General features: G+C 38.0%; 1 protein-coding gene across 18 annotated transcripts in view; it reads left to right on the top strand.

The window, feature by feature from the left end:
- ST18 (ST18 C2H2C-type zinc finger transcription factor) overlaps positions 1 to 13,524 on the top strand; it is a 173,683-nt gene that overhangs the window by 119,098 nt on the left and 41,061 nt on the right. For 11 of the 18 annotated variants that reach the window (XM_074881035.1, XM_074881096.1, XM_074881016.1 and 8 more), the window contains 5 exons: positions 3,115 to 3,308; positions 7,569 to 8,366; positions 8,835 to 8,903; positions 11,158 to 11,292; positions 13,078 to 13,168. In XM_074881035.1, the coding sequence (XP_074737136.1) occupies positions 3,115 to 3,308; positions 7,569 to 8,366; positions 8,835 to 8,903; positions 11,158 to 11,292; positions 13,078 to 13,168 (1,287 nt within the window). The remainder of the gene's footprint in view (positions 1 to 3,114; positions 3,309 to 7,568; positions 8,367 to 8,834; positions 8,904 to 11,157; positions 11,293 to 13,077; positions 13,169 to 13,524) is intronic. The other 7 variants (XM_074881064.1, XM_074881055.1, XM_074881156.1 and 4 more) reach the window with 5 other exon arrangements.

The following is a 13,524-nucleotide window of genomic DNA, read 5'->3' as shown; positions in this document are numbered from 1 at the left end:
CCATGCCATGAATGTTACAAAGGCATAAATACATTCTTTTCAAAGTAGTTAAATTCCCAGTGTCCATTATCAAATACTTAACAAATCATGTGTAAGTACTTGAAAAATCTACAACTTGTGAAGTGTTTTTTCTGGTTTTATTTTCATTTTTACTTTTAAGCACTGTAAGATAGAGAAGAAGAAGAATTGCTGGTACATGCTTTAAACTGACTCTTGCAAACTAATAGATTCCAGTTAAAAGTCAAACCCAGCAGTTTAAAAAGTCACCAGTGAAAGCAAGAGTATATTCTGTTGGAGTTGAAAAATCTCTTTTTGGCATATGGAGAGCAATTTGCACTTCTTAGGAAAGAAGCAACGACTGCATTTTGTCATCTTCCTGTAATCAGAGTGGAAGGTGTCAGAAATTATTTTACTTAATGTTGAATCTCATGTATTCACTTATTTGAAAATGATGGGAACTATAGAGGAAATCTGGGTAAGTGTCCTCTTGTGTACAGAAAAGGATAAGGACAAGCTAATGCATCAGTCTTTCATAGAGGAGAAACTTTCTAACATGAGCAATGTGCTTCCGGACAGATTTGTGGACCTCCTGTCCTGACACTGATGCCGCAGCTTTTGATTTACCACTGTAAACCGTGGTGGTTACAGTCAAGTGGGATTCTTGTGCTCTCATTTCCCGGAGCAGATCTGCAGGTGGCAGGTGGCAATAGTACCCCAGCCCTGGTCTTGACTGTGGTCTGCTATCTGAGTTTGACTATGTTTCAGAGTTGTGGTGAAAAAACAACATGTTTAATAGCTGTTATGCCAGCCCACAGTGGTGAGCTTATAACATAATGTTACTAGAAAAAGATTGTACTTAGTGAGCAAGAATACAGAAATCAATTTAACGGCTTACTATGTTTTCCCTTAACTCGACTGGAAGATACACAATAGTCAAATTACAGGATTAAAGTTGAAGAGCTAGATGAAGTTCTGTGACCTGTATTGCACAGGAGGGCATACTAGATGATCTAATTGGATCTTCTGTTCTAAAAATCTATTAATTATGCTTGTGTAAGAAACAGCTGTAGCGTCGTCAAAGGGGAATTAAACACTGGAAATTCATCGTGTCCTAAACACTCTCACAGTAGCTACTGGAGGTAAACTTGAAGCTTGACAAATAAATGAGAAAGATCAAAAGTAAACCTAATGAAGGTTTTGCTTGATAAAAACAATTGTGTGAAGGGTTTTCAAACATTTGTCATTTATTCAATTTTCCTGAAATAACATGAATGGTATGAACTGCCATTCACAAATATAAATTAAGAGACTCTTGATTGTATTTTCTTAGAAATAAATTATGCATATTTGTCCACACTAGATCCATCCCTGATGTCTGTTATATGGGCATCATTTCTAAGGGGATGCTTATACTGTTGTGATTCTGACCTTCAGTATGATATTCATGTTATCCTCTATTCATAAACAGAGAAATAACACAGAAGTCATAATATATTCAAAGACAGCAGGTGCTTAGGATCCAGTATTCCTGATGCCCATAGCATTTTAGCTTTCAGGAGATCAAGAATATCCACTGTGTTTAAGATGCATATGGTAGAATTTTAACATTCCCCCTAAAATGCAGATCTTCATATTTCCATGTCCTTCATGTTTGCAATGATGGATTGCCAAAAAGGTGCTTGGCCAAAAATGAGTATTTTTTTTAACAAAAATCTCAAGTTAGTCATATGCTTTCATCCAAAACAATCAGAACCTGAGCCAATTTAGGGCACATAAGATACCTTGGAAGGATTAATTTATGCCGTTGAGCTTGTAATATGTGTAACCAATAAGAGTTCTCTGCATACACAGATTTTTTGCAAATCTCACAGCTAAGTCAGTGAGCCAAATGCAAAATCCAACACTTAAGGGCATCATGTAGATTTGTAATGCACCCTGGGGGTGCCTAAGGTCGAGAAACCATTGAGTGGATTACACAGATTCATATATGTAGTTTTTTCATCTCTGACAGATATAATATGAGCACTATTATTCATACTACATAAATTTCTTAGGATACTGTGTGTGAGAGAACAATGAAATCATGTCAAATCACTTACACAAAAAGTTATTTAAAAAAGAGGGTTGAAGGTTCAAGACTCTTGACTGAAGTGTCATATGATGTAACACCTATATGCCGTGCAAATCAGCTGCATGGAGGCAAAGGTTTTGCTAAATATCTGTAGAAGCAAATTAATATGCAGATCAATACATAGATCTTATAGGAGCTGAAAGAAGTGTATTAAACCTGCTAAAAATCTTCCTCTTTAAAATACTGCCCTCTCTTCTTATGTAGGTCATCTGAAAGTTAGGCATCTAGACTGGGTAAGGCCTTTCCCCGTGGGATGACTCACCCTGTTTATCAGATAGATCTAGTTTTAAGTGGGATGAATTGCCCTCTGGAGGAGCCTTTTCGCAGAGTCTATATAGAGACCTAAGAAGAGCTTAAAGTAGGCATTTATGGCTGGAAGTAATAAAATGAAACCAATGCTTGGGACTGATATTGAAAGAAGGACCTGTATTACAAAATGTTCTGAGGGTACAATGTGTTTCACACAGGTTTTATGCTGTTGAACTCAAGGTGCATGATTGGATATCCATACTGATGTAAAAGTAGTGGAGCCAAAGGCTCAGGATGTTTTGGTACAACTGGTGGTATATTTTTCCCTTTAGCTGTTTGTCTGGATTAGCAATCCAGACTAAAATTTCGTTCATCCTTTCCTGGGTGTATTTATTTTAGTACCAAGCAGGCTTTAGATTAGCATATGCTTATTTAGGATTAAGGATGTTAGGTTATGGGTTTTTTGGTTTGTCTTCCTCCTCATTCCCCTTCACCCAAACAGATTTTGGCAGCAGTGAAAAGAAGTGGGACTCGCCTGTGCCCTGAACTTTGAGTACATGAGCTAAAATTAAATATCCACTAAATACAACTTGCTGAAACTGCAAGTGAATTAATATTTTTCCAGTCCTCACTTTTATACTTAGAATTAAACTAGAGGATGGTGCTATTTTTTAAACAATTTACCCCTCACTTCTCCCACTTTTTTCTCTATCATTGGCTGTTGATCATTGCAGTGCCTACAAATGCTCCATGGCTAAGAAGAGAAAAGCCGAAGAACAGATATCAGGCGTTCCCATCAACAAAAGGAAGTCCCTGTTAATGAAACCCCGCCACTACAACCCCAGCTTGGAATGCAAAGAAGAAAATGAAGACAGGACGGATTTACAGGAAGAGATCAGTGTCGTCGAAAGCAGCTCAGCTCCAGGTAGTCGTGCAGGGTGGCTCTGCTTGAACTTGAATTCCACAGGAAGGGAGATATGAAACTGTATTTTCAAAAAGGATGCAGAATGTGTTTGACTTCTAACAGAGTTGGAATGGTGCCTTTCTGTCTAGGTTTAACTATCATTTTTCCAATTATTTTGTATAATAACTCCTCCTGGGGTCTAGTAAATGCTTTGTAGGTCACACAGAGAGACAACTACTGCAGCAGGTCAGATATGGAGCAGCATCTGCTTCTCCACTAGCTCTGTCAAAGAACAAGGTTAAGCCCACCACTGAGAAAAACACATTTACGAAGAGCAGATTTTCACTGGAATATATAGAGCTCTTAGGAAGAGAAAAAAAATGCTTAGCAAAACACTGTTGACTTTAACATTTAGCAAAGCAATTTCATGCATGTGACTGCTACGTGTGTTCTGCTTAACACGATTATTAGACTCAGCACTTTTGTACTTGTTATTCCAACTCTACTAAACCAAACATCCAACAATTTATAGAAACTTCTACAACATGTATGCTGGAAAATATGGAAGAGGATGGGGAGACAGAAAGATATAGCTACAGTATGTCTTTATTGCTCCTTCTAATATATGTTTAGATATATTCAAAATGAACAAAAATATCAAACTAAATTGGCTGCCACATATTTGATTAAGAAGTTCTGCATAAATCATTAATTGGGCAAGTGAGAAGATATCAGTGGAATACATTCTGAATTTGTTTTAAAAGGAGGAGTCATCAGTAGATAGCAAATGTCAAGATAAAAGCCAGGTGATATGGCATTGGGAAATGAGTTATCATTGATAATATGAAAACAGAATGAACTTTTATTCCACTCAGTTACTGGTTGCTACAGGAGTTTAAAGGTAATTTATTTTCCACTCAGTTTCTTCTTATCAAATATTTTGGAAGGACAGGGTGCTAAATAATCTCATCTAGGTTCCCTTTCCCACAAAAGGTTGAACCAGATGATCTTTCGATGTCCCTTCTAACCTAGGCTGTTCTATGATTCTATGATGTACTGAGAGTAGGAATTTATGTCTTTATTCAGTCAAAACAGAATTTCCTTAAAAAGAAAACAAAAGCCCCAAATTTTATACATATGAATGCCAGAAAGCACAAGGAAGAAGGTTGTCTTTCAAATTAAAGACACAAATCCTCATTCTACTGAAATGAGTGGAGTTCTTTGCGTCATTTCAATACAACAAAGATTTCAGACAGTTGTCACTTGCAAGTCATCTAGGAGTCTCTTCCAGAGATCTGCATCCTATAATTGTGAAAGCCTAGAAGGGAGCTCCCTCTTCAAACAGAACATTAATTAACAAGGTGATACCCGATGTCTCTGTCTTTTGGGTGACATTACTAAGCTAAATTCAAGAAAAAAGCTCCATGGTTCGCAGTGTCTGTCTAGCCTGCAAGGAATATTTCTACCTCCTAGGAGCATAAGAGAAGCTGTTTGAGTAAGAGTTCCTGTATGTTTTTGGGGTTTCCTTTGTTGGGTGGTTAGTTGGGGTTTTTTTTGAGATATATAGGTTTTAGCTAATTTTTCTTGTATTGATTCAGCCTGTTTCCTGGCCATCCAGAGCTCCCCTCAGTAATGTGTTTTTCTTTCCCTTGTGTCTGTCCTCTGCACAACTTGAAGAACTACCTGAAGGGAAAGTACTATGATGGGTGTAAAGGTAGAACTTTTGCCATATGTAGATGAACCTAAGTTATTTAACTGGTTCTTTTTTTAAAAAAGTGCAAGTGTTGGGCCAAGTCCATTCATGTAAATGTAGGTGAACCCTACTTGCACCTAGCCCTTCAGTCAAAAGAAGAAACCACTTGATCTCAGAAGGATTTATTTGATACTAGTGAGATTTCTCCCAACCTGCTTGTGTCAGTGATAATACAACCTATCCCTTTTGCATGAATTTTGCCAGCTAGAAAACAAATTTCAGCTAAAACATTTCAGTTGGGTATGTAGGTTTATTTGTAATTTCTTAGTGCTCTTCTTATTGCGAACTCATGATTCCTGAGCGTTGATCAGTTAATTTTTCTGTTCATGGATTGATGCAACTGTAAACTAAGCTGAGTTTTGATTATTTTTAAAGTAAATTTACAGCCTGTAGAAGTGAAAAGCAAAGCTGGGACAGCTGAACCATTAAGAATGGTTCAACAACAAATTTTTAAACATTGCATATAAAAATTGCTGATTATTTAAGGAGCAAAAATCTGTTATGCATTTATATTATTTTTCTTCTTTCACACAGAAAAATAACTGAAAAGACCTGTTACTATTATCAAGTTTTGTTTGTTTTGTTTTATTTTGAAGGGTGGGAGATTTCTTGTAAAACTAGAACTTCTCACTCTGAAATGATCCACTGATGGGATTCTGTTATTTTCCAAATGGCAGAAGAGCAAATAATAAAACCCCATTTGACTAAAGTTGGTTATAGAGCCAAATCATCATTCTTACTTGCTGAGATGTGAAAAGACAGCAGACTTCTTTATTCAGAACACTGCAATGTGTGTGGTACTAGACCAGCTGCTAAAAAGTTACACTAAGGTTTACAGACATTTTTTTTAAACACAACTTTATGCACACAGTGCACAAGGCCACCTCTCCCTGCATGAGACCAATTTTCTGAAGAAGAATAAGAATTAATCAATATTTTCTTTTAACATATAACAAACAGTTGAACCAAACAATTATGTAAACTGGAAATGACCCAAAATGCTAACAGTTTGGCAGCAGTAAAGTGAAATGCATTGTGGTGCACATGTGCATTTTTGTCCCCCTTTTCCCCTCCACAATAATCTGCACTTAATAGGAATATTTTAAACTATGTAGCTAAGCAACAGAGGTAATTGTTGCTTTCTAGAGCTTTTGTTAGGCACTCTAACACAGCCCAAATATGCATAATTAGGTATAATGTCTATAAATCATTATTGTACACATGTGGGTAGTTAAGTGGATTGAGAGAATAGTTCAATGAATTGGACATATTCACTGAAAATGCTTTTTATTTGTTTTCTGTAGTTCATAATACTTTAAAATTATCATAACCCTTTACACTTTCTCTTAATAGCTTGCTGTGTTATTGAGAGAAACTTCATTTGCATTTTAGACTATGCTTAATTTATTATTTAAACCTGGAGTTCTTCTGATTCAGGAGAGGACAGACACATCTTATGAAATACTCTGTGCTTGTTTATTCATCCTCCTTTCTAGGAAGTAAAATGTTAAATTTTTCAGTTTATGTTGAATAGATCCCAACAAAAGAATGTACCCTATAATCAGCATTATTGAAGGGGCTAGTGTTGTGACTAAATTCTTCCCTTCATCCAAAAATGCTTTTAGTTACTATGGCAATATTTACTTGATCCTGGCAAACCAGTGTTGATTTTAGAGAGATAATTACCAGAAAGGAAGATGATGGAGATGTATTTTTGAGTGTCCTTGTCAGAGGAAATGTTTATAAAAAATTAAATGAGATACAAAAGGCATATTGTCTTCCACACCGACAACCTCTCCTACATGCAGCCTTTATTACCTGCTGGCTGCTGCTTTTCTTCTGAAGAAAGATGTTTATAAAGACAGGATGCACTTCAGTGGTGTCTTTAACAAGTCCTTTATGAGACTGTACATAACAACCATTTCTGTTTGCCTGTGCATGACCTGATCTATCACTTAAAGCGGCAATTGCAATGGTGACCAGGAGCTGCCCTTTGTGAAGTATTGAGGGTTTTTTCCATCAAGGTCTTTCACGGGATCTGGGGTGACTGGAAAAGTAATTAGGGTCTATTTTGAGAAAATATTTGGGAATCTTGGATGAAAGAAAAGTGAAAATATATTAGAGAAATTTTAAAATGTGTGTGTTTGTATATATATATGCATATATGACATAGACTGTGTGTATATATATAGAGCATCTATCTATATATGGCATTTTATATGTATATGAATGTATATGAATGTGTATGTGTTCTAAGATAATATATGTCTTTACCATCAGTCAAAATTGGCAACACATTTATTTCTCATATAGCTTTGGAGCTATAATATAAAGTAGATATAATCTTACAAGGACTTTTCCTGATGTTATAAGTAGTAATTTCAAACACAGCCTTGGTGTGAATTCAATAATTTCAGAGTACCTTTGAGTAAAGAAATGGCAATTGGTAAGTAAATATCTTCGTATCACTTCTGCAAGATACAGAAGTCACTTATCCTTACATATTTTTATCTTGTTTTTTTCTCATGCAGAGGAATGTACTCCAAAATCATCTGAGGAAACCCCTCATTCAGATGGGCAAGAAAATTCCAGTCAAAGAAAAGATAACTACTCCAGCTATCAAGATGCCATAGCCAAATCTTTGATGAACATGGGAAAATTAGCAAAAGATGCACCCACTCAAACAGTGGCAGAAAATCTAAATGATAGCGGTATTCAATCCTTAAAAACAGAAAGTGATGACACTGATGAATGTTACATGATTAACTCAGCTGAAGGAAAGGAAAAGACTGTTATTTCTGACCCAAAATATTGTTCATCTGAGGAAAATGAAAGTAACTCTGAAATTATGGACAATGAGTGGGACAGCTCCTCAAATTTCTCAGAAGAAACTAGTGTAAAGCCCCATGTAACTCAGAAGTATATTATAGAGTGTAATCAACCTAGCATCCTGGAAGTCCCAGAAATTAAGAAGGAAGAGGTAGAATTTGGCCCTTGTGAAACTCTTTGTGACTCAGAAACAGAGCTAAGAGCACCCCAGGAGTCTCACCCAGATCCTTTTGAGAAGAGAATTCAGAATCCCTTCCCTGAAAGTGAAGAAGATGACAATGAGTGCCTGTCAGAAACCACAGAAGTGTCGGTTGAGCTGGACAAAACAAAAGGGAACTTGAGTTTGCTAGAACAAGCAATCGCTCTGCAGGCAGAGCAAGGGCATGTGTTTCACAGCACCTACAAGGAACTGGATAGGTTTCTTCTGGAGCATCTAGCAGGGGAAAGGAGACAAACCAAAGTTATTGACATTGGTGGGAGACAGATATTTAGCAACAAACGTAAGGAAGTATTTTTGGCTGTTCTTACTGGCTTAAGCATTTATCCTGTGACTGATAGAGGATTCTGAGCTGGGTTTTATAGCAACAGTAAAGAATCTGGAATTTAGCTGGTAATTTTGTTAATTATGTACCTTCACACTAGTGCCTTACATCTAACCAGGTTAAACGCTAGGTACTTGGCTTTCTGCCAAGCTGCTATGTGAAATGATCGGTAATGGGTACTAAAAGGGCTGTGTAGTTGGCACTGACACTCCTTCTCCTCCTTTTCCTCCTCCTCTGCCTCCTCCTCCATAGGGTGCTAATATATACCTCCTAAATTTCAGCAGCCAAAAGAGAAGGCATTAAAACAGTGCTTAAGGAAAGGTTAAGGTGAAAAATTGGCCTCTTCCAAACTTACCACCTAATTCCTAAGCCATGTGTTTTCTGAATTCAGTGTACTTCACGTATCAACATTACATTTTGCTACAGCCAGCACTTCTGAGCCAGGAAAGCACAAGCCATGCTCTTCTGCCTCATTCACCATCAGCAGAATTACCAGTAAGTTCCAAAATCTTTATTGTTTCTGATGGTTTGTGACATCCTACAAAGCTGTAGGAACATTGCTCCATTTTAGGTACTTAATCAGCCTTCCAGACGTGGAGATTTAAAAGATTTGGGTTTGATTGGTAAACTGGGCTGTCTTGTATGAAACTCCTCAATTGAGGATAATTACAGAACATCAAGAGATGTCATTTTATAAACACACTCCCTGCAGTAGTAAGTAACAATACGTTCATCTGTCCTTTGACTTTTCCTTTTGGGCTTCCAAATATACTGAGGTCACCCCATCATTGCTGCAATTTCTGCTTTTGATAAACAAAATTTGATAATTTTGATAAATTTACTTTGGTAACTCTAGTGTTACTTTAGTGTAGTCCCTGTGGACATTGCAAATATTATAGTAGTTTAGTTATCAAAAGCACTTAGTGTGTAAGATAACTAAAAGTTATTTGAGGAGTTGCAGCTATAAAATATTTCCTGTAGCATTTGGGAAGAATATGCATGCATCTCATTTTTCTGTCTCAAGCAGTCTTCTCATTAGCATGTCTTAAATTGTGCAGGCATAGTATTAGTCTACCTCCTTGCTAAATTACATGAACCTTTCTTTGCTCAGATGACTATGGTATATGCAGGAATTTTACAGATACCTTTTCTTATCGTGAGACCATCTGTGTTCACCAGGTTCACATTGGTGTCAATGTGACTTTCCCACAGCACATATAGGAAGGAGCAGTGATGGTAAGCATGGCAAAATCTGGCCCTTCCTGATTTACCTCATATTATTATTAGCTGTAGTTTGCAGGTGAGTTCAGAGGCAACACTCATGGAGGAACAAACTAGGCTTTGTTCAGGTTGTATAAACACCATATGATTTTAGTCAATGTAGTATCAGGCACATCATAATTTTTTCACTTTACATAATTAACTGGTTTTTATTTCTAAAAAATCCATCATCAAATCCATCAACTCTTAATCTTCCTTCTTGGATGTTACATCAGAAAAACATGGCTTAAATATATATTTTTCCATCCTTTTAATTATAAACCTTTCTAATTAGTGGGGGGAAATGAAATCATATTTCAGGGTCCCTCTTTATTTTTTGTCCACTATTGCAGCACTTTCCATTTGCAGTGATTTTAAAAAGCATGTGCTCTCCTGTTGGTGCTCAGTGTATTTTCTTTCCACCCTATTTCTTTTTTTTTTTTTTTACCTAAAAACTTGCCAGGAAGTTTAACCCTCAGCTGTCTCTGGCGATCCTGTCCCTAAACACATCCTACCTCGCAGTCCAACAAAATGAGCTTGAAGGAGGCTGCTCCCTGTGCTGGCTGCAGCTGTTTTCTCCCCCAGCGCAGAATGTTGTTGGCAGCCAATCACAGATGGAGCTAAAACCATCCTCAGCAATTTATGCGGCCACTTCCTCCAGATTTCTCACAAGAGAATTTCTGGACCAGAATTCATTCCTTTCTCGCCCAGACTTTTGATCCTGCATTGGAAATCAAATAAAAGCTTCCTGACCAGTGCTTCTTGCACAATTCTAGGTGCTTGAAACAAAAATGGGAATGCACTGCGGCCATTACAGAGTGGTAGCTGTGGGGCTGGGCTGAGACCTTGCCTTTGAAAGGGTATCGGCTGCTCCATGTTTTCACTGTCATTGTGGGCTGCTCCACAAAGCCGCATTGCCATGTGTACCAGAGGGAGCTGCTTGCCTTGCCTCTCAAATGTAAAGTGGCATGTATTCAGTTTCCTAACAAAGAACCTACAGCCTAGAGATCTGCGATATTTAAGGAATGGCTTCTGGTTGAAATGCTTTTTGTTTGTTTGTTTGTTTGTTTCACACCTCAGCTTTTATTTGGTTGTCCCAGCTTCCTGGAGTCTGACATTAAGAGAGTAAAAGATTGTTTCTGCTTTTTTATTTATTCCTTTATAGATCTTGCTGTTGGCTGATGCTGCCAGTTTTCTGGCTTATTGGATTGTGGCTTCTGTCCTGTCTGAGGCTCTGAATGGAATAAATGACACTGCAATCCTAAAGCTATATAGATTAGCACATAAATGGCATATTGGGAGGGGGGAGCCATTGTTTAAAGGACACTGTGAAAACCTAAAGTGATGTTTAAATTACATACGGCTCTGATAAAACTTTGTGTAGGAATTACATCTGAAGTACAAAATAGAGTATCACGCTGCTAGGATCACTCAGCTGAGTGCAGACAGGGGCTAAAACCAAAAAAAACCTTATCTGATTTCTCTGCAGATTCACCCAGGCCTGAAAAGAGAGAAACCAAATGTCCCATCCCAGGATGTGATGGCACAGGGCACGTGACTGGGCTGTACCCTCACCACCGCAGTCTCTCAGGCTGTCCACATAAAGTTAGAGTGCCACTAGAAAGTGAGTATCGTCACCCTGCAGTCCAGAATAACAACTGGATCTGGCTCAGTATTGTGGGTAGTGTGTGCTCATGCTGGAGAAGAAACCCACTTTTTCTGGGTGAGATTGCAGAGTGAGGCTGAGAGAGGAGCCATCACACCTTCTTTGCCCTCCAGCTCTTAGTTTCAGTCCTACTTTCCACACTTGTGGATCTCAAGTAGCATTACAAACAACAGGAGGCTCCTCAGGTGGCCTGGGAAGAATAAGTTCAGAGCCAAACTATCCCCACCCTGCCAGCAGATCTGCACACTGTAGTCTCATGAATCTTCAAGATCTTGCTTGCCCATGCCTTTGCTAAGGCATGCAGCACAGAAATCACCTGCTTGTTTCAGAGCTGCAACCTGATTTGCCGTAATCACACACCGAGACTGCTGGTTTTCACTGCCAATAACTGAGAGGCCTGGGCATGCTTATTCAGAGATGTTTCCAGTGTTCCCCTTACCACTGAGCTCAAAAAGGTTACTTCCATCAGTACATCCCAGCGTTGGTCCACAGCACGTCCCGCTTGTATGACTGTATCATGCTAACCCTTTTATGCCCAGTCTAGCCTGAATTTCCCTGCTTATTTCTAACTGTGCTGAACTGATTACATTAGTTTGTGTGTGTGTGTAATCCTGCAATGTGATGCAATGAAATGCTGCATAATAAGCCAAAACCTAATGTGAAACTATTCATTTAAACAACCTAGTTAGTCAGATTGTTTTTTGTGGTGGCATGCATAACAACAAATTAAAAGGATACTTGCACTTGACCAGCGTCCTGTTCCTAACTATACCTCTCTCTTTTTTAAATCTGGTACTAAACTGTATTTATGGAAACATCTGCTGAGTTAAGCAGGCTGCTGCATTTGGAAGGCCTCAGCACCATTAACTTTCTAAAAGTTAAAATTAACAAGTCCTTGTTAATTATCTCACTTCCAATCAGATGTGTTCTGTCCTGCTGACAAAAAAAAAAAAAAAAATTTGGTTCCTAACAGAACAAACCAGTTGACTGAACAGTCAGCTTTTTTGAAGCACTGTGCACCCAAAGAGGTAATGCAATACTGAAATCATGAGGGCAGATGTACAAAGATGTATTCTATTTAACACAGACATACAACTCAGTCTTAGTAAAGGTGATCTACTTCAAAGGTCATAAGAAATGTACATGCAGGAGTTTGTAACCACTGCTGAGAGTGTAAGCTGCTGCTTGGGAGCATGACCGATTGGTCTAAAGTAGTTTCAGCACAGCTCAGATGACCAGAAGTTATCAGGGTTCAAAGGGGACATACTCAGATCAGATCATCTTACTCAGGTGCAAGACATAAAAATCCTTCCTGTACCTGAAAAGCTTGCCCTCTCTGAGACAGAGAAGGACTGCAGCTATATGTAGCACATCTCTGTGGCCCAGGGCTCCTCTATCAGCCCCCTTTTCTAATCTGTGGTAATGGTGTATGAATCAGAGGGTAAAGGGTTTCATGACAACATCCTTGCTAACTTCCACCTTTGTTCTTTTAAAGTCCCTAGAAACAATGATGTGCATGTGGGAAGCCTCACTACAGCAATATAGGGATAAACTGGTATATTTTGGAGGCACCAGCCTTCCTGTGTTGTAGATCCTTTGCTTCTCCTTTTCTTTTGTGGTCAAAATGTCACAGAATTGAGAATCTGAGTCTAAAGAAGAAATGTTCATATTCCTTATTATATGAATTTTTAATTGATGCATGTTATTATCACCTTTTTTTTTTTTTTTTTTATTCCTGTTTAGTTCTTGCCATGCATGAAAATGTTTTAAAATGCCCCACCCCAGGATGCACTGGAAGAGGACATGTCAACAGCAATCGCAACACACACAGAAGGTAGATCAGCAATGTTCCTGTCCACTTAAAATCTAATATGTACTCGGGAGTAAACTGATGGACACATCTTGGAATTAGATGTTAGGTACTACATTGCAGAATGCCTATGAACTGCAAGGGTAACCTGTATTATTTATAACCAAATAATTGTGTTTAATTTTATTATATAAAGAATCACTGCAGCACTGAGGATGGCAAATTCCACTCGTATTTTTCACAGATGAGATTTCAAACTACAATTTCATTACAGTCTTCCCAGTGAAATATCATCATGTAAAAGGGGTAGAAATGAACAAATACATTATTGCTACAACTGGAAAACCCAGTGGAAACCAAAACCTCTTCACTTTGCACCA

This window comes from Strix uralensis, chromosome 1 (genome assembly GCF_047716275.1).
Source record: "Strix uralensis isolate ZFMK-TIS-50842 chromosome 1, bStrUra1, whole genome shotgun sequence".
NCBI classification, from domain to species: domain Eukaryota; kingdom Metazoa; phylum Chordata; class Aves; order Strigiformes; family Strigidae; genus Strix; species Strix uralensis.
Note: the sequence above shows the minus strand (reverse complement) of the source record. Positions and strands in the feature narration are given on the sequence as shown.